This window comes from Alligator sinensis, unplaced genomic scaffold, assembly GCF_000455745.1.
Source record: "Alligator sinensis unplaced genomic scaffold, ASM45574v1 scaffold37_1, whole genome shotgun sequence".
Taxonomy (NCBI): domain Eukaryota; kingdom Metazoa; phylum Chordata; order Crocodylia; family Alligatoridae; genus Alligator; species Alligator sinensis.
The window spans coordinates 3,312,947-3,335,366 of NW_005841955.1; the positions used below are offsets into that span (position 1 = coordinate 3,312,947).

The 22,420-nt window shown below is 44.2% G+C and overlaps 1 protein-coding gene across 1 annotated transcript in view; it reads right to left on the reverse strand.

Moving 5' to 3' along the window:
* The window catches only part of CD109 (CD109 molecule), a 152,151-nt gene that overhangs the window by 90,924 nt on the left and 38,807 nt on the right, over positions 1-22,420 (reverse strand). The window contains exon 5 of the mRNA XM_014518445.2: positions 5,887-5,915. Within this exon, the coding sequence (XP_014373931.2) occupies positions 5,887-5,915 (29 nt within the window). The remainder of the gene's footprint in view (positions 1-5,886; positions 5,916-22,420) is intronic.

A 22,420-nucleotide genomic window follows, 5' to 3' on the forward strand; every position in this document is an offset into this window, starting at 1 on the left:
CTCACAATTATTATATCAACAAACTTGCAAGGATTGGTTTGGTACCTGATGAAAAATCCACAAATGCGGTTTGCAGTTCCCAAATATGTTTTCATAGATTGTTACTATTGTTATTCATGGCAGCCCAAATAGGCTGCTTCATTAGAGTTTTGATTTCCTAAAAATGTTTAATTCTTCTACAAAAATCATCACATTTTTTCCTTCTTGTTACTTTCCTGGATGTTCCATTTTCTGATCTCCAAGCCAATCAAACTTGTTAAGTCAGCAACATACATATAGGCATAACTACATTCCAATAAACTATACTGCTATATTTGTGTTTCTCAGACGACAAGGATCATAAGTTTGGTATGTATTTTGCAGAAGGTCAGTGCTAAAATAATGGTAGGCATTCAGTTAAACCCTTTAATCTAATAAACAACTACTCTAAAAAGGATATTTTATAATCAAAAAAAAAGAGTTAGGCCATTCTTAAACAGCTTTCAGTAGGAGTTCTATTATGTGAATATTTTCTCTTAATTCAGTCTGCTTTCTTATGCACGCTCTCCATCTAATTTCTACTTTTCCCTAGGCAGAGGATGGAAGCTATGAAGAGCAATTTTCCCTCATTCCCTCCAAAAAAAAAAAAATATATCATCCTTGTCTTCACTTTCATATTCTTAAAATAAGAAAAAACAAAGAGCAGGTTATGAGAATACGAAGTATACCTGTAAACCACATCAGTTACTGGCATGAGCTCTTGCATCAGCCCTGTAAGTCAGTGTTTCCATTGGAAAACATGACAGCTAAAATCAGTAACATGAAGTAACTGTTCACCTGTATTATGTTACCAGCCAATTATACAGAAAGCTACATGGATGACTACCACAGCTATGCTAATGAAAAAAACATTTTCTAGTTCAAGAATGTGTAAGATATACCTTGCCAGAGAGTGGTAAAAGACTGCATTGACTGAACTCTATAGTAGGGTAACCACCTTTTAAAAATGGAAAGGCAGGACACAACATGAGGCTCCCAAGGGGAGGGCAGCAGAGTGGGGAGCCCCGAGCCCACAGTGGGCAGCCCACATCCATCCCACACACAAATCTGGAGGGACACATGCTCCCACATACCTCCTCCCAGGAGTGCAAGCCCTCCCATGACCCACCCACACCCCTTGGATGAGCTGCCCTTGCTCCCCACCCCGGCCCTGGGCCACACGCACTGTCCTGGCTGGGCAGTACCCCAAGCCCCTGCCCCACTCCCTCCCTCACTGTGGGGGCCTCAATCTACCCCTCTCACCTACCTATGCCCCCTATTCCCCCATAGACTTACCTGCAGGAGCTGCTTTCTATGCTGCCTGGCTGTATTTCCAGCTATGTACATGTTTGTGGGCACATGTATGCACGTGGCACCCTCGGCATCATAACCCCGGCAGTCTCAAGCACACCTTGCAGGCTGGAATGTTGCCAGCCTGCAAAGGAAAACCCGCTGTTTCCTGTGGCAAACGGAAAACCCAGATCCCTGCACAATACTGTGTATCTGAGACAAAAGCTGTCCTGGAGTCATGCAGCCAGGGACCAGGACTTGAGGTTCCCATTCCAGGACTGTCCTGCCTCATTAGGATGCATGGTCACCCTACTCTATAGGTTCCTCAGTTGTACCTTCTCAAGCATACCAATCTACCAGCTCCTGGAGTTTCATAGATTTCACAGACATTAGGGCTGGAAGGGACCTCATAAGATAATCGGGTCCAGCCCCCTGCCCAAGGGGCAGGAAGTCAGCTAGAGTCAAAGGATCCCAGCAAGATATGCATGCAAATGTTTCTTAAAAGAGTCCAGAGTAGGTGCTTGCACCACCTCTGGGGGAGGGGGGGGAGTCTATTCTAGGCCTTGGCGGCTCAAAAAGTAAAGAAGTTTTTCCTTATGTCCAGCCTAAAATGGTCTTGCAGGAGATTGTGATGGTTGGACCTTGTCATTCCTTAGAGTGCTCTGGTGAACAGGCATTCCCCCAGGTCCTGATGCATGCCCTTTATACACTTACAGGCTGCCACCAAGTCACCCCTGAGCCTGTGCTTCTCCAGGCTGAAGAGTCCCATAGCTCGCAGCCTCTCTTCATAAGGCCTGTTCTCTTGCCCTCTGATCACAAGCGTGGCTCTCCTCTGGATTCTTTCAAGCTTGTCCACATCCTTCCTGAATTGTGGATCCCAGGACTGGATGCAGTACTCTAGCTGCAACCTCACCAAAGCCAAGTACAGAGGGTGAATGACATCCTGGGTCTTGCTCCAGATGCATCAGTAGATGCAAGCCAGAGCTTTGTTCTCTTTGCCAGCTGAGGTATCACATTGGTGGCTCATGTACATCTTGTGGTCAATCATGGCCCCAAATCTCTTTTGGCTGTGGTGCTAGGGAGTGTAGCATTGCCGAGCCTATAACGTGATGTGGGTTTTTTTTCCGAAGGTGGAGCACCTTGCATTTCTCCATATGAACGCCATCAGATTTTCATCAGCCCAGCTTGCAAGCCTATCAAGGTCAACTTGGATCACTAGCCTATCCTCAAGTGTGGATACTCTTCCCCAAAGTTTGGGGTCATCAGTGAACTTAGCCAGTCCGCTTCTGACACTAGTGTCCAGATCATTTATAAATACATTAAAGAGTACAGGTCTGAGTATGGAGCGTTAGGGGAACTGGTCACTGAGTGCCATGTTGATTCAGTTCCGTCAGCTACCATTCTCCGGGTCTGACCTCAGAGCCAGTTCCCCAGCCATTGGACTGTGGTGTAGTTAAGGCCACAGTTGCCCAATTTTTCCACAAAGACATCATGGGCCACCAGGTCAAAGGCTTTTTTAAAGTCCAAATATATTATATCAGCCTCTTCCCTTTTGTACAGGTGATATGTCACCTGGTCCTAGAAAGAAATGAGGTTGGTCAGGGAAGACCTACCCGCAACAAACCCATGCTGGCTGTCTCTCAGAATGTTGCCTTCTATTAGCCTTTCAAGAATGGTTTCTTTGATATTTTTTTCCCAGAACTTCCCAGGGATTGAGGTCAGACTGATTGGCCTGTAGTTCCTCCCCTTCTTGAAGATAGGCACCACACTGGCCGTCTTCCAATGTTCAGGTACTTCACCCAAGCACCACAAGTTCTCAAATATCCTTGCCAGTGGCTGCTCTATGGTGTCTGCCAGTTCCTTTAGCACTCTTGGGTGCAATCTATCCAGACCAGCTGATTTGTGGGGATCCAGCCTCTCAAGATGTTCCCTCATAAGATCCACACCAATGGCAGGCATATATTCAGCCTTACCCTGGTCATCCCGTATCATGTTAGGCAGGGTAGTCCCTCTGGGCTCGTGAAAAACCAACGCACAGTAATCATTAAGCAGAATCGCTTTTTCCTGAGTGTCGGTAGTCAGCTGCCCCATCTGGTTTAGCAGGGGTCCAATGTTGCCCTTGGTTTTCTTTCAACTCCCCACATATCTGAAAAAGGACTTTTTATTGTTCTTTATTCATGTAGCCAGTTGGAGTTCGGTTGCAACCTTGGCTTTCCTAGTTCACTCCCTACAGGTGCGGACCACTGAAGAATACTCCTCCTTAGTGGTATTTCCTGTCTTCCATCCTTTATAAGCCTCTCTTTTCAGACGCAGGAGGTCCATGAGTTGAGCCAAGGTGGTTGTTGAGCCCTTTTACCACCTTTCCTATGGGTTGGGATGAACTTCTCTTGTGCTTCGAGGATCGCTCCCTTAAGGAGCAACTACTCATCATGAACTCCCCTCCCTGTCAAACCATGGCCTCTCAGGGCCTCAAGAACAAGCCTCCTGAGCTTATGAAAGTCAGCTTTCCTAAAGTCGAGGACTACTGCATTGCTGGCTAACTTGCCAGCTTTGCGACAGATAGCGAAAGTGATCATCTCGTGGTCACCCTCTACCAGCTTCCCTTCAATTTTTAGATCGCTAATTAGAGCATCCCCTCTGGCCAGTACCAGGTCCAGCAGCGCCTTACCTCTTGTCAGCCCATAAACTTCTTGAAACAGGTGGAGCTCAGCCACGCATGTGAGGAAGCTTTGAGACCGATTGGATTTGGCCAAGTCCTCTTCTATTTCCTGCCCCAGAAAAGTCTCCCCCCACCACCTGCCTCTCAAGCCCCACCCTCCCCCTTTACCTTTGCTCTGGACTGGCAGGCTCCATCCCTGCTGCAGCTGGAGGCATGAAGCATGGCTCCAGTCTAGCAGTGGCATGGAGCCAGCACTGCTATTGCAGCTGAACGGAAAGGGAGACAGAGAGAAGTGGCATGGAGCGGGGAGACTGGGGGCAGAAGGGGAGGGCGCACAGAGGCAAACAGAGGTAGTGGGGTGGGGGGAGGCAGTAGGCAGCAGCTGTGACTCCAGCTCCAGCCCAGCCACCATAGCAGCTGCCTGCCCCACCCCACTGCCTTGTGCTTGACTGTAAGGCAAGGGGCCTTTCCCTCTGCCCCCATGCTAAATGGTAGGGGGAGAACCTCATCTTCTAATGGAGCAAATATGGCACATGCCATGCAGAGGATTTAACTTGGGAATACTCTGAGGAGCTCTAAGGGCTGTCCAAATAGCAATTAATGTATTCAGTTCGTTACATCTTTTTCTTTTCCTGAATTATCCATAAAAGGACTGCAATTTGTTGGAAAACTGAATATTTGTGCAGATATTGAACTTTGATGTGAATGCACAACTTTGAACTTTTTTGCTGTAATACTTCAGGTATTCAGTATTTGTCATTCACTTCCAACTACTTTGATCAGACAGATCACTTAAAACCAGAATTCAAAGATACTGAGTATCTGCAGTTTGATAGTTCCTGTGGCTTCTCAAAACCTTAGAAAGGCCTTAGAAAACTAGAAAATTAGTTCTTTTGTAGGATAGCATAATTCCTAAAGCAGGCTACCAGCATTGACTCTCGTGATTATAAATTCAAAACTCTCTTTCCATACATTTTATGTAATGCTTGATTAAGTTTGTGTTTAAATCTACATTCTTATTTTAAGTTTGTCTACATTAAACATGCAAATCCTAAAAAGGACTGTACATAAACATTGTTCACATTGTTGATTTAATATCTGGATTTTTTTGCATCACTTGGATCTACTAAAAAGCATTCACAGTGTGTTGATGTGATAAATCATCCTCTGACAAACTCTTCAGCTTCACAACAGCTGATGTACTGGCAATAACTGCTGTCCCCATCTCAAACAGAGCCTTCAAAATAGAAAACTAAGCAGTGGCATGTGTCTGCATATATCTCCTTGAGGGCTTATAGGCTTGCCTTGTCCTAACACCTTGCCTCAGCTCTGGTCACCTCTCTCACTCCTGATTTCTGTGACTGGCTCCTGATCTCTAGTTTGTTCCTGAGTATGACTTAGGTTTTACACCTATCTTCCCAACTCTAGCCCCTGCATCTAACAGCTCTCAGCTTCCTGATTTTAAATCCTCCCTCTGTCTTGGCTTCTGGTTCTCTGGATTTTGTTCTGGCCCTCCCTCTCCCTGACTCTTAACCTGATTTTCTGACTCCCAGATGTTAACCTCCTGACATGTGACCCAGCTCTAACCACTGGGATGACAGCAAATCCTGGTCCCAGAGTTTATTCACCATTTTTGTCAGCAGCTACCAAATATCAGGTGCTCTGAGACAGTCTTATGCCAGCTGATGTTGGACACTTCCTCCTTAAACTTCTAATTATTTGTTACAAACCTCAAAGCATTTGGACTAGAACAATGCTGGTTTGATGGTCAGCAGCTAGTCTTTAAATTTGAAAATAACTAGCACCATGCACAAAATATGCCATGCCACCAATATAAGCCAATAAAGCACGTAATGAGAGACTGCAGTATTTTAACAATAACCTTTTCTGTCAAGTATAATAGGAAAAGGAATACTTACTGCTGGAAGAACAAGTATCCCAAAGGAACCTATATTTAAAAAGGGAAAAGAAAAAGAAAAATTAAATTCTGAACTACCTCTTCAGCAATAACTAGCTAACAATTCACATACAGCCATGCATTGCTGAAGCTTCCTGCCACATTCTTACCAACATGAGTGGCCAGGGGTGGATCCAAGGGGGCGACAAGCATACTAGTACACTTGGACCCACTTTTATTCTTGGTTCAACCAAAGTTTAAACCCAACTACCTTGCAGTGGCAGCATCATTTCAGGTCAGGCAGTGCTAACTGACTTCATGGCTCATTTTAATCTACCTGATCCCTTCTACAACCCTTTATTCCACAGGTGTTAACAATCCTCTCTTCTTTTTAATGGTATTGATGTCCCCTGAAGCTATCCTTTGTTCTGAAATTCTTTCTGTTAGCTGTTCCTGGTAAATGAAACTCCTATTTCACAGCCCTTCAGATTGCTTTTGCTTTCATCTTAAACTTAATAATACAGCCCTAGTTCCCTAGCACATTAGTAAAGCTTCTGGCTTATTTTTTACTAGATAAAACTGTGTGTTATTTTATATGTGATGATGCACCTCACCATCTGCACCTCCCTTTTCAAAATTTTAGATCCACCTCTGTGAGTGGTATTCCAGGCTTGGTTGGAGATGTACCAGAACTTGGAAATTTGTGATAAAGCAGCTTCAGGCACTTATAGTTCCTAGGATTAAACAAAGATGGCATCATGTTCCATCTCTACTCCCTAGCATTACTCTAACGCATCAGGAGATCTGATCCCATATTCTTTCTTCCAACTACTTACTCCTTTATTTAAGTCTCGGTGCCCATGAAAGAACAGAACAGGAATTGGTAAAAGCAAGGCACAGTGTGATCAAACACTGTGCAAACTGACCTGTAATAGTTCTGTGAATCCATTTCAGTGACTGTTTTAATATGAGATTTGAAATGTAATGAAAACAATACTTCCTAAGACTTAAAATAGAGATAATATCCAATGAAGTCATTTTTTCAGAACAGCTACTTACATCAAAGATACCAAATGCCTTCTTTAGCCTCCAAACCTAACCTCAACAGCAAATTCTTGCAGCAAAGCTATAAAGTCACTCCTTCCTAGTAACAGCTCTCTTTTCCTGTGCATAATATCTGTGCGAATTAATCTGAAGGCTCTTCAAGGAAGGGACTTGCTATTTTCACGCTCTTTGACCAAAACAAACATTTTAAGCGAGGGGCAGGATTCTGTTTCCATTTTTGTGCCTAAATGGCAGTTTGCTAGCTATCTAAGTGGCATTTTTGGTACTTAAACACAGGTTGTAATTCTGCTACTTCTGCACTGTACACATTTAAGTGTGTGCACATATGCTGAGCATGTGCAGTCACATACACACTGGTCAGGCATGTATGCAGCTAAGTACTTGAGCATAAGTCTGGAAAAAGGGAGAAAGAAGAGGCCCCTTTTACCATTTAGTCCCAAGAATTGAGTGGATAGGGCACTTGCCAAGGAATTGGGAGACGCGTACTAAGTCTCACTTCGTGGGTTTGACCCTGTGTTAATACAACGTCCTTGTATACTGTTCTAACCACCATGCAAGAGGTAAAAAATTATCTAGTCCCTTCTCTAGCACTCCTTTTAAAACTATCTCGCTGCCCTTTGCATTGAATAGCCATTGGATAAGATGGATGGAGAGCAGTGCAGAAGAAATTTTTCATCCTATTGAGAACACAGGTTTAGCATTGACTCAGGCAGGGGAAGGCAAAATACAGCCCACGGGCTGGTTCCAGCCTGCCAGGTGATTCCATCCAGCTCGTGGGACCCCTCCAAAAGCTAAAAGACAACTATCACCAGCCTTTGGCTGCCCCTCTGAAGGCCAGTGCCTCCGTGCAGGAGGTGGCAGTGCCCGCTGCAGCAGCAGCTCTGGGTCTGGTTGCTAAGCAACCAGCGCCCACCCCAGCCTGGCCTGCCCCAGCCCCAGCCCCAAGGTAGGGGATACTGGAGACAAGAAGCTTCTGCCTGGCAGAGGCTCTAGTCTGGTAGCCCTGTGGCTGTTTCCAGCCTCCCTCCCTGCAAGAATGACAATTCAGGTAAGGGCCCCACTGGGCCGGGGGCCAGGGACTCCCACTGAGGGAAAAGGGGCCAGGGCTGCAGGAACAGCGCGCTATGGGGCTGGCTCAGGCTGGCCCCACACGCTGCTGCCATGTGCAGCTGGAGATTCAGGAGGGAGCGCGAGGAGCTGCGTGCTATGGGGCCAGGCTGAGCCGGCCCTGCGCACTGCCACCACATGCGGCTCAGGCAACTCGCACACTCCAGGGACCCACCCACACCCCCCCCACCATACCCACACACACTCCCACACACACACTCACACCCCGTACACACCACCCACCCCCCTCACCCCACCATACTCATAGCCACACCCATACCCTCCCCTACACCCTACAAACGCACACACCCATGCATCCCACACTCCACTATACCCACACCCCACACACATGCCCTCATCCCCAACCACACACCCCTCACATATAACCATCTATCCCCCCCCAATATACAAGAGTAAGAGCCGTTATGCAATCACCTCTATATACACTATGCAAGCACACTTAAACCAGGAAAAAAATATATTTTGAAATAAAATTAAAGTATGTTATCGTAGATTATTATTTTTTAGTATATAATTTGGGGCTTTCTCCAGTTCCAAGATGGCACCCCACCCCAAAAGGAAGACTTCCATGGCAAGGGGATAGACTTTCCATAGCAAAGGCCAGGGGTTAGGGGCAGGACTCCTGGTCCCAAAATGGTAACCAGGGGGGCGGGGCACCTGTCAAGGAGTGGTGCTACCCTTGTGCCCCTCAACAGCTCACCAAAACTCATTAAGCAGACCTCCAGCTGAAATAATTGCCCACTCCTGCCTTAGAAGGCAGCAGCCATCTTACTGGTAACCGCACCCTTTCTCGCGTTTTCTCTTCTTCCTGGCCCCTTCTCTTGCCTGATGAGGAAGCCAACTTCAAGAGAAATCTGGATGATGCCTTTTTATGATGTGGTGGATAAAGCACTGTGCTACAAAGTCAAGAGATACAGGTTCAAACAGCCTCTGGGGACGGGGGGCTAGAATGCAGGTATTTACTTCCTGGGTAAGAGCCCTAACCACTCAGCTATTGGTACTAAAACATGTGTGGGTCCTCCCCCTCCGGCATCTAACACCCACTAGTCATGGGTTTATGTCCAGTCTCATTTTCAGGACTTACACACATTTCCTTAATCACATACATGCCTGAACACTGCATAGCCTATTGCACATACTCAGCCTACACACATAGACTTACACGTCCACAGTGTTGGGGTAAAGAATCACAACCTGCATGAGTGCCAAAAATGTCACATACGTGGTTCTAAAGATGCCACAGGGGCCAGGTACGGACATTACACTTTTACCAGTATAAGTGATCAGAAACAGTTCTATACCCATAACAGAACAGAAGTTCAGCGCTCAAACTGGTTTAAAAATGGTGGAACCTGATCTAAGATTTGCTCCCCTCACTAAAGGATAAATGTGTGTTCTGTTTGCAACTGATCTAAACTATGCCGCTTACAGAAAACTGTGTCACTTACACCAATTCCACCTTAGGCTTTTTGAATGTCTGTACCTAGCCTTAAGCACACAAATGGAACAGAATCCACCCCAAGTCTTCAGGAGAGTAACATATACAGGCCTTCAGCTCAACATCTAACTCCTGCTTCAGACTATTAGCATTCTACTTACTATAGTCATAGCTAGATTATTCAAACATTAATTAAACAGCACGTCAAAATCTTCCAGCTAAATTCTTCTGATTCCTTAGCACAAATGTGCCCTTCACTTTTAAATGCAATATTTGCTCAAGTAGCATGAATGCCTGCATTTACTCCATAATTTTGTACACCCCCCTACCCCCACATCATTTTTTCTCAGAAATATACACCTTGTTTGGTTAACCTTTTTAGCTGCGGACATATGTAATTATATATTATTTTAAAAGGCAGGAGAAGGGGACTTACTACCCAGGAATGCATGTCAGCTGAGTCCATTTAAATGTTTCACAGGTCTACTCCTATAGCAGCGTTGTAAAGCTAAATCACTGTAACTTTCATTCAGATTAGCATGAATGAATAAATAAAAAAGCATGTTAGTTTAAGTTACAGCACGTTAGTCTCCACTTCAAGCAGAATAAAGTAGACAGATGAAAAAGTTATAGCAGATCTGCTGTAAAGTGCTATAATTTTAAAGCCTGTTAAGCATTTGTTTGTCGCAAGCTGAATAGCTCAGATCCTGCAATCCAATTTGCATTCTGTCTATCCTTTGCTCCACCTTCTATCACAGAAAACTTTTTTCTTTTTCTCTTTCCACTAGAAAACTACATTCTGACATCATCCTAGCTTGTTTTTTCCATACAAATAAAGTATGCAGTTCTTATAAACAACATAAAAGAAGCTTCATACTTTGGACTGTATAACATGTATATAATACTGGCAAGAAATATTAGTATTCTCAACTGAACCTGCAACCTAGCCAAACACTTATATTTTCAAAGCAGTGTCAGGGATTCAGACCGTTCAAAGTAATGGGGGCTCCTGATTTAGATACCCTGCATCGTCGTCATCATCATCATCATCAAGATAATCATCAGTAACAACAACTGATTCCAGCATCTCGATAGGTCTAGCAATTTGCTAACTCTACCGCCTCTGTCTTTCTCCTGTAATTTCCTTCTACAGATTCACAGATTCATAGACATTAGGGCTGAAAAAGACCTTGGGAGATCATCGAGTCCAGCCCCCTTCCCCAAAGGCAAAAAGTCAGCTCGGGTCAAAGGATCTCAGCAAGGTAAGAATCCAAACGCTTCTTAAAGGAGTCCAGAGGAAGTGTACCATGGAGAGCATGTAGCCTCAGCCAGTTCCCTGGTGAATTCCTGGTCAAGCTCCTGTTCCTGGTTAGGGGGTCTGTAGTTGACTCCTACCATTGTGTCTCCTGTGCTATGTTCGCCACGTATTTTAACCCAGAGGGTCTCTAGTCACCTTCCCTTGGCACAAATGTCAGCTTGCAGGGATGTGTAGCTATTCTTGACATAGAGAGCTACACCCTCACCCCTTTTATCTGCACAATCTCTCCTGTACAAGGTATAGCGATCTATACCTGTGACCCAGTCACAGCTAGAGTCCCACCAGGTCTCCATTATTCCTATGAGATCGTAGTTATTCTTGTTTAGTAGGAGGACCAGTTCCTCCTGTTTGTTCCCCAAGCTCCTGGCACAGGTGTACAAACACTTAAGCATCCCATTGGGAGCCCTAGGCTTCCTTACATTCCCAGGAGGACACTGTTCCAGGGCTTGGGTAGGAGTAGATTCCCTTGGGTGCCCTAACCTGTTGGTTTTGTAGTTATTGCCTAACGGGCTTGCTTTGGTGGCTGTCCACCCATCCCCCAGCAGGCTTAGTTTAAAGCCCGATTGAGCAGGTCAGCCACTGTGGCTGAGAAGAGCTTCCTCCCCAGAGAAGTGAGGTGGAGGCCATCTCTTCCCAGGAGACCACTGCCTCTCTCACCAATGAGCGGACTGTGATCATGGAAGCCAAAGCCTTCATGATAACACCAGCACCACAGTCTTTGGTTGACTACCTCGATCCGCCTCCACCTCCTCAGTCCATGACCCATAACCAAGAAGGATCAAGGAAAAAATTACCTGTGTCCCAACCCCCTAAGCCCCACTCACCAATTAATCGAGTCTGCTCCAAAGCGCTGGATGTCCAGCACATTACAGCATGAAAAGGTATGTGTATAAATGCCTCTAGTCTCTAACTTACACAAAGCAGCAGGGTGGTATAAACCTAGTACATAGCTTCACTTCTCCAGGGATATCTCTGTTCTATCACAATCCTTTTACACTTCTGAAGTTCCCTGTAAAATGCCGTCTTTCCAGTTCTTCTCTAATTCTTCCATCAATCATAGTCCCCGAGCCAAATGATTTAAACCTACTGACAGCATTTAACACTGACAAACTGCCGGGGCAAATCCATGGAGGAGCCCAGTGGTGCAGTTGTACCCCCTTCGGCCCCTGCTCCACCCAAACTTTAAAACCACCTGCCTGGAAAGGGCAGCAACATTTCTATTCAGGCAGGGCTGAGAGTCAATTGATTTCATGGCTCATCATTATGTCCCCAATTCCTGATAATCTCTCTCCACTCCATAGGTGTTAACAACCATCTATCCTTTTTAATGGTCTTGATGTTTCACTATTTTATCCTTTCTTCTGCAATTTTGCTGTCTGCTAGCCATTTCTGGTAATGTCTCTTTTCTATTTCATAGCCATGCTCTAACTAAAAACCTTAACTCAGGTGTGGCAATATGAATTTAAATGTAGAAATGACTGACAGTGAAAACACTCAAGATTTTGTATTTATTTTTTTGTTTTATTTGTCTGATCAAGAGATGTACATTTAACTATAATAACTACAGGGCTAATGACACTATATCTTTTGACTATTTGTTACCTAGTTTATTGTGTTTTTTTCAAATGGCTGCAGCAGCTAGCCACTTAGAACACATTCCAATAATTATATTTGTTTTTGCTTTGATCTTAAACTGATTAATATAGCACTAGCCCCCTACTATATTAGTAAAACTCATAGTTTCTCTTAACTGGAAAAAATGTGCTGTGTTAAATGTGATGTCCCAAACCATCTGCACCCCCTTTTCAAAATCATAGATCTACCCATGTAGATTTCTCCTCCCAAGAAGGCTGGCCCAATGTTATTATACTATGAAGAGGGCAATGAATTTGTTACCTGTACATTATAGCATTTTTTCCTGAGTTATGGCTGCATAGAACAGGGACAGCGCCTAAAAACTTCAGCTTACTCACCCTCCCTTTTCTGCTCCAACAAAAGCTATAACACTAGCTGCTGCTAAAAACTGATCTCTATAGAGGACTCTACGATTTTGAAAAGAGCTAAAACCAGTCTACAGGCCTGAAATAGGAAAGGAGAGACCAAGAGGAGAGAGAAATAGGGGGAAAGAAACCAAATTTGCCAAAAGAACGGTACATCGAGAACATTAGAGCGAAAGATGGTTATTAACAACTGTGTAGTGAAGAACCATGAGCTGTTAAATTCACTGATTCCTTCAGCTGCCTGAATACAAATGCCACTGCTGCTGCCTGGTGGAGAAGGAATCAAAGTGGAGTGCTTTAGGACAATTTAGGTACCAGATATAACCTAACTAGGACAAAAAGTTTTGAATCGGATTAATATGCTGACATTAATAAGTGTGTGATATGGAAGTAGCATTAACTGTGTACTATCTAATGACTGGACTAACTATGGATCCATTAATGTATAAAACATGCATAATTATAAAGTGTTGTTGTAGTCACAATACTGCAGGATACGTATGAGGGAATGATTTATTTATGATTGTTTATGAAGAGAAATGATAGAGTATGGACCCTGAACTTTAGAAAAGCAGACTCTGACTCACTCAGGGAACTGATGGGCAGGATCCCCTCGGAGGCAAATCTGAGTGGGAAAGGAGTATTTTAAAGAAACCTTCCTGAAAGCACAGGAATGAACCATCCTGATGCATATGAAGACTATCAAGTATGGCAGAAGACCAGCTTGGCTTCGCAGGGAACTCATCAGTGAGCTAAAACACAAAAAGGAAACTTACAAGAAACTTGGACAAATAACTAAGAAGGTGTATAAGAGCATAGCTTAGGCATGCAGGGATGAAATCAGGAAGGCCCACACAATTGGGGTTGCAGCTAGCAAGGGACATGATGGATAACAAGAAGGGTTTATTCAAGTATGTCACCAACAAGAGGAAAATCAGGGAAATTGTGGGTCCTTTACTAAATGGGGGAAGCAACCTAATGATAAATTTAGTAGAAAAGGCTGAAGCACTCAATGCCTTTTCACCTCAGTCTTCACAGGCAAGGTCAGCTCCTAGACTATTGCACCAGACAGCACAGTTAAGGGAGTAGGTGAGCAGTCAACAGTGGCAAAAGAACAGGTTAGGAACTAATTAGAATAGCTTGACGTGTACATGTCCATGGCACCAAGTGGGATGCCTCTTCAGGTGTTGAAGGAGTTGTTCAATGAGATTGCAGAACCACTGGCCATTATCTTTGAAAGTTCATGGCAACTAGGAGAAAACCTGGATGACTGGAAAAGGGCAAACATACTGCCCATCTTTAGGAAAGGGATGAAGGAGGATCCAGGGAACTACAGACTAGTCAGCCTCACTTCAGTCCCTGTAAAAATCATGGAGCAGGTCCTCAAGGAATCCATTTCTAAGCACTTGGAGGAAAAGGTGATTAGGAACAGTCAGCATGGATTCACCAAGGGCAAGTCACACCTGACCAACCTGTTTGCCTTCTAAGATAAGATAACTGGCTCTGTGGATGCAGGGAGACCAATGGATGTGTTATACCTCTATTTTAGCAAGGCTTTTAATATGGTCTTTCACAACATTCTTGCAGGCAAGCTAAGGAAGTACATGTTGGATGAATGGACTGTAAGGTGGATAGAAAAACAGCTGAAGAATTACTAGTCAGAGGGTAGTAGTCAATGGCTCGATGTCTAGTTGGCAGCCAGTGTCAAGTAGAGTGCCCCATGGGTAGGTTCTGGGGCTGATTTTGTTCAATATCTTCATCAGTGACCTGGAGGATGGGATGGAGTGCTCCCTCAGCAAGTTGGCGGATGATATCAAGCTGTAGGGAGTACTGGATACCCTGCAGGGTAGAGCTAGAATTCAGCAAGACCTTGACATATTGGAGGACTGAATCAAAATAAATCTCATGAGGTTCAATAAGGACAAGTGCAAAGCCCTGCACTTAGGACAGAACAATCCCATGCACTGATACAGGCTGTGGACAGATTGTCCAAGCAGCAGGTCTGCAGTAAAAGACCTGGGAGTTACAGTGGACATGACATAAGCTAAATATGAGCCAACAGTATTCCCGTGTTATGAAGAAAGCTAATAGCATACTGGGCTGCATTAGTAGGAGCGTTGCCAGCAGATCAAGGGACGTGATTCTTCCTCTCTATTCAGCACTGGTGAGGCTACATCTAGAGTACTGTATGCAGTTTTTCCCCCCACCACTACACAAAGGATGTTGACAAGTTGGAGAGAGTCCAATGGTGGGCAACAAAAATGGTTAGGCTGCAGCACGTGACTTTTGAGGAGAGGCTGAAGGAACTGAGTTTATTTCGTCTGTAGAAGAGAAGACTGAAGGTGGGGATTTAATAGCAGCCTTTAAGTACCTGAAGGATGGTTCCAAGGAGGATGGAGCTAGACTGTTCTCAAAGGTGGCAGATAACAGAACAAGGAGCAATAGTCTCAAGATGCAGCAAATGAAGTTTAGGTTTGACATTTGGAAAATCTCTCTCACTAAGAGGGTAGTAAACCACTGAAACAGCTTACTTAGAAAGGCGATGGAATCTAAATCCTTGGAGGTTTTTAAGACCCAGCTAGACAAAGCCTTGACAGGGATGATCTAGTTGAAGCTGGTCCTGCTTTGAGCAGGGGATTGGACCAGATGGGCTCCTGAGGTCCCTTCCAACCCTAATGTTCTATGATCCTATTATTCTAATTTTGTGAGCACAAAGTCCTCAGACCTGAAGAAGTGCACTTTGTACCTAAAACTTTGACTTGCATCTCTCCCCAGTATATAAAAGCTATCACCAAAAAAATCCTTGTCTCTTGCATAATTTTGGAACACTGGATCTGTGTCCTTGCACCTATCCACTCTGTCAGCTAACCTGAGCTAACTTGGCTGACCACAAAGAAAGTTACTCTGGTTACATACAGCTACTCTGTGTCTTTCTTCTTGAACCATGTTGCAGCTCCCTGGGAGCAACCACATCTAACACAGAGAAAGCAAGATTCGGCATCCATTTGCATTATCAGCAGAACAGTTCATTATTCTCCATAAAGGCAATGGGTTTGAGAACAATAGTGTTGCAAAGGTGTAATGGTGTAATTTCTCTTGAAGAACTTTTATCGCTAATGATGAATACTCATGAAAACAAAAATACTCGGTCACTCTTATGCATACATTTTTCCCTACTAAAACATAAGCCCCAGTCTTGAAACCTTTACTCAAACAAATCTGCTATGGACTCCAAAGAAAATTTTCCCAGAAGAGCTTTCAAAACTTTGCCAGAACGATTGGCTTCTTTTTATTTGAAAAAATTTAAATATTTTCTTCCTGGACAAAAAAAAAAAAAAAAAATCAAATCAATTACTCTATATTTCAAAGCTAATAATTATTACAAAATAGATAGGAGTAAATACATGCTTTTGAATGAAAATAAATCTTCATTCAGTAAAACCAGCATAGTTTAGCCATTTTGGAAGTCACAGGAAAAATCCCATCTAGCATATATAACCCCTTAATATTAAAACCAGGGTGCAGCCAAATGACTCATACCCACAAACCTCCCTGCACATTCCAAGATGTAAGTCAGCCTCCTTAAATAGAGGATCTTACACATCCGTGGGTACAATCTGGCCTTAAGCAACTCATAAATCTTCTCCATTGTGTTTTTGCTTCACTTAGAATCACAATGTTTTCCTTCCTAATCTCTCTCTATATACATTTCCTTTCTGCTAAAATGTAGCTTATGAAGTTATTCACTAAGAAACTCCACAGACCAGCTGACCTTCTTAGCCACAGAGGCTTCTGGAGTCCCAGGCAACAAGCAAATAATAAATATTTTCCTTCACTCTGGCAACTGAAAATGGCAGCATTTAACATTCTGAGCTATATCACCAGCAGAGAATCTGAAATCTATCAAGTCTGGTTGCTATACCCAGCAATTCAGAAGCTGCCAATTCAGAACTTCAGGGAGTCCCAAATGTCCGATCTGTTGGGAATCTGAGCTCCACTCCTGATTTAATGACTCTTCCATTCCTGATACCAGTCAGACAGAGGTCTATATCTAGTGAACTCTATTAAGAAAAAAAGAACCCTGAAGGAAACCTAAAGGAAACCCTGACTGATAGAATCCTTGATAAAAGGAGCTATGGGATTTCAATGGTGACAGAAGCAGATTTTAGGACAATATATTTAACAATAAAGAAAATATTATCAAATAAACTGCTCTAATTGGCCTGGTTGAATTTTCTGTCTCAGTCCCTGGGTTCTGTGTATGTGAGAGACTGTTCAGGTGTGCACAATGCAGTGTCACAGAGATACCCAAGCTAGATCTGAGCTAGCTTGCTTGGATAATGGAAGCAGTTGTGCTGTGTTAGCATCATACTCAGCAGAGTAAATAGCTTGTGTGCAGTACTATGTTGCTAATGCAAGTCTTCTGTTTCTGGTACTTGAACCAGTTCAGAATAGCCTAGCTTGAGTATCTCTACATGTCCCTATACTGTCTTACATTGTCCTACTCAACGGGAGATACAAATGCAGCATGGATGGATATATCCAGGCTAACTTTAATCTGGCTAACACAGGTAACAACCACAATGAAGATGTGGCAGTTTAGACTTCCATCTGCTGGGAACCCTGACTCCAGACTGAGGTTACCAGCACACTATCAGATATCCAGGCCACTGTGGCTTCATTGCTATTGTTACCCATGTCAGCTGCGTTTAAGCCTAGTTCAATTATGCTGACACATGTTACAATCACACATCCCAACTTCAAGCAGATATACCTTCTGAGAGCTGCTGGAAATGTGACACAACACAGGATTCTGCAAGGTACATGGCAACTTTCAATTTAATCCAACACAGCACAAAGACAAATTTAAAAACGTGGCCAGTGCTTCTCCATTACATGCCAGCGTACATCCATCATGGCAAGTGGTGCATACATTAGATCAGAGCTGTCCAACTTCTACACCTCCAGGGGCCATCCTACGCAGGATGCACCAAATGAGGCACAAGCTACTGGGCTGTGCGCCACACAGATGCTCTCTCTACCCCCACTGCACTATGTGCCCACATAGGCATCCCCCTCCCCACTGCACAGGCACCCCACCACTGCACCAGGCATGTGCATTTCCCCCCCGCCCCCCCACTTCAAGGCCTCAATCCCCCTCTTGTGTGCAGCCCTAGACCCACGCTAAGTTCCCCATGCAGCGCACCACATTGTCCTGCCCTTGGGAGTGCACACAGGAAGCTGCAGCCAGAGGAGAGAGGCGGAACCCACAGGTGCCAGCTACTGTTGCAGCTGGAGCAACAGGGAGGAGCAGAAGGCTAGATAGGAGCCTAGGGATTGCAACTTAATTCCTGATGGGCCATATGTGGCCAGTAGGGTACCAGTTAGACAGGCCAGCTCTAGAGCACTAGGCACTGGATCCAGCCACAGACTAGTTCATGTGTCACCCCAATCTGGGTCCCAATGTTTAGTGACAAGGGAGCAGTGGCAGAATTAATAGCCACGGGGCTCCTAGAGCCACCGCTCCCCTGCTGCCAAATTCCCGGACCCACGGGTAGTCCTATGGACCAGCTAACTTGGCTCTGTATGCTGGAACTGGCATGTGGACTGTACTTTGAGCATCACCGGTATATGCCATACAATGGAAGTCTGCTGGAGATGCATGTGATGGCTTTAGTACTGGTTTTAAAGGTTAATGCTCTATGGGCTTGTCTGGTTCTGGCCAGCTCCTTAGCTGGCATAAACTGGCATAGATCCATGGACTTCTACAGAGCTACACTGACTGAAAACGTATCCTTTTTGTAACTGTGGATTATAAGTAGCCCTGTAAGTACTTTCAGTAGCTAAACCTTTAAGTTCTTACTCAGTCAAACCTCTTACAGAAACTAATGAACGTTTTGTCCAAGTAATCATTGAGAAAAAACTGGGATCCTCTTATTTAAGCAGAAGAGACCCCAAACTCATGAACACTGCTACACAAAACTGTTATATAAAACAGTGGATTCATTCCATCCAGAAAGAGCACACACCAACTGCAAATGCTTCCTCAGCCTAATGAAGGGTTTTTAAACCCGAAAGCTTGCTAAGAAAAATGTTTCCAACTATTTAAGTTGATCTAATAAAAAAAATCAGATTCATCTAAACAACCTTGTCTACATAAAACAGTGTGCACTTCTATAGGCAGAAGGCCTGCTGTGATATTGCCTTGAAACTTATGCAGTAACTTATACCAGTACAAAATCTGATTATAAATCAGACCCACCCTCATCAGTAAGCAACACAAGTTCTTCTCTTCCGTGGAATCTCCCGCCCCCCCCAAGAGGAGAAGCTCTTCTGGGAACTCAGGAGAGCCACTGGCATGCCTTAGCAGAAGCTGGCATAGAACAGCAGGTTCGACCAAATGAAAACAAAAAGCTCCTGACTATCCCAGTATGAATAACCTAAAACTTCTGCAGGGCAGAAGTGGGTGGTAAAGGTCTTGTGCATAACAGTAGAAGTAGGAGGAAGCTTTATAAGATCAAGATTGCTGAGTTTCTCTTAGACCCGATACTAATCCCTGGATACAAGAAGTCTCTTTCCAAGCACTTCAACCAGTTTTACAGGTCTTGCAAAACCCAGAGGCAGATGTTACATATTTTTGAGTTTGAACTCTTAGTACTAGAGCTAGTTGGAAATTTTCACCAGAATGATTTTCCAACAGAAAACTGATTTGCTTCAAAATCAAAATTCTACATGTTCCAATCTAATCAGCTGAACACTAAACTGCATTTTCCTAGTGTGACATGTAGTCAGTCTCATGGGAGCTCTCTTCTGCATGCCACACTATCTGCCAGGATACAGACCAGGCTTTTTTCTGCTCGAGTAGTCTGAGACTCACACAGCAAAATATGTCATGGAGAAATGCAGTTTGACCAATGAGCTTGGTCCTTTGGAGAAAACAGGAGCATTTAGCACACAGTTCCTGTGAGGTAAAGTATCCTGATTAAAAAATGCTATTTAATGTTGAACTAAATTGAAACAAAGTATTATCATCAAACCAAAGTACTGAAACAAAACATTTTGATTCAGGAATATAAAACTGACTTATTTCAATCAAAATGCAGAAACAAAATGTTTTCTCTTTTCTGAATCTAAATATTAACAAATGTTTATCTGGGAGATATTTTTATGTTTCTATTTTTCATCCTTGTTTGGAATGTCAAGAAATGGTTCAAACATCAAAGTTTCCAACAGGATGGACATTCTAATTTTTGCTCAATTTCAACTGGCCCCTTATTAATTAACTGGGCATAAATATACCAAATTAGAATCCTCCTGTAACAATCTGCACTCTCCTAAAAAAAGATATGATGGCCTGAATATATACTCTCCGACATGACACAACAGGCAAGAACTTCAGTCAGTATAAATCAGTGCATCACCCTGAAATCAATAACTATTTTACAGAAATGGAGGACCTAATCTTATATTCATATTCAGTTGGAAGATGTTACTAAACAATTCACCTTTCTCTGCTAACTCAACTTATATGTTCTTTACACCGTGAGGGGAAGGAAAGTTTAGGCTACTTCAGGTTAAAATAATTGAAATGACATAATTTCTTTCTTTTGGCAGCTGCATTTGAACTTTCGTGTTAATGAAAGTTTTATAAGAAAGTACAAGCAATGAACTCCTTTTCCCAAGAAGCATGTTTCAAAACAACTTATTTGGTGGGAAACTGAGAAAATTTGTTCTACAAAGTTATTTTTCTATTTGCAGAAAACCTATATCAATACCATTCTTAACCACATTGAAAGAATTCTCATTGGCTACTGTGACACAGACATAGCACCTATAAAGATGTTATAGTAAGGGCAAAAATATTTACAAAGAAAAAATGTGTTTGGACAGCAAAAGAAAACCTACACAATTATTTAAATGGTATTAAGCTTATACAAACTTAATTGTATTGATGTGGCTTGTGCCAGTCTAACTCATGCTAAATTAAGGCCTGTCATGATAAGGAAATCTAACACAGAAGCAGGGAATACTGATTCCTGATAGATGGCTGGTACACTAATACAAACAGGGATTTAGCCTGTCCATAGTAGAGGTTTTGCTTTGGTTGGCAAATATCCAGTGGCAACTCAGCCCTTAAAAGAACATAAACAAATACTTATTTAAATTTTCTGCTAGAGGGGATAAAAGAAGGCTTACTCTTATACTGTCTTGTTTTATTATTCAAAAGGCACCTAAATGCTATAGTGATGAGGCCACATAATCATTTGAGATTACTGAGGACTCCTAACACAGTTCAACTAAGATTAAACAATTTCCTGACCACAGGAGATAAGAACCTATCAAACATATCCTGCCACATCACAGATGAACCACAGGGGGAACTGAGGACAGAAGTTAGGGATCAGCTACTATACACCTTCATGTTCTCCATATAAATGCTTACTTTACCCTGTCATGTACCTGAGTCAGCACCATCTCTAGATAAACCGTCTTTAACCCCCCAGGGAGGGATGTCTAAACAATTTACAAAGCCAGTGACTGTAAGTCATACAAGCCAGCCATGCAGCCGGTTCTGGATGTTGGGCTATCGGTCTCAAAAAGGCAGCAAGGACACCTATTTACCTTTAGAGAAATAGTCACCAACCTGGGATCCCAGTCGACAGGTACATCCCGGGGCCTCTTTGGATAGATCCTGGGCTGGGGGGACAGCTGGGCGCACGCACTTGCGCGCACCCGCCACCCCCAGCCCCAGCAAGTCAATCTGTAGAGGAGGGAAGGGGCAGGGGCCAGATAGAGGCCCCCGCGGTAAGCAACTGACCATGTGGCCTAGCCAGGAGCAGGGGAAGGTAAGTAGGGCCCCAGCCCAGCCTGGTAGCGGGAAGATTAGAGCCCAGGGGGGCTCCTTCAGGGGTACAGGGGGGCTCCCTCCCCATCTCTGCGGGGGTGGAGGCGGCAGAGGCGGCTGCTGCACCTCGAATCCCGGTGCAGCTGGCCACGTGTGGGCATGGCTCAGCTCAGCAGTAGGGACTCGTGTGGGGGCGGCCCCAGCTCAGCCGGGTCTGGGAAGATCTGGTTGTCCAGGGGCGCATGGGGGGCTCCTGTCACTGGGCCACGAGAGCACAGGTTGGGGGGGCATGCGCCCTCAGGGCCTCCGCCAGGCTGCACCCAGTGCCACATCCCCCCTGCCCCTCCCCACGCCCCTGGACAACAGAGTCCCAGACCTGGCCAGGCCAGCACCCGACACCACGTTCATTTGGCCACTGGGCGCGGCACAGAAGTAGGATCGGGCTGTGGCTCAGCTCCACAGTCCAGGGGCTCAAGGGGCGGGGTGGCAAGGCAGATCCTGGGGTGCCTTTACTTCCAGAAAGTGATCTTCACCATAAAATGGTTGGAGACCACTGCTTTAGGGGCTCTTAAGTTTTCTGATGACTACCTGCCCATTGAGGAAACTCCATAACCCCCAATACTACAGGATTTCTAAATAACAGGCTAAACACCAACTTGCTTTCTAAATTCTGATGAGTTATCACTCAACAGAAAGATCTGTTAAAGACATTACATAAGAATACAATTGCACTTTATTTGCATACGCCAATAGCCATAATTT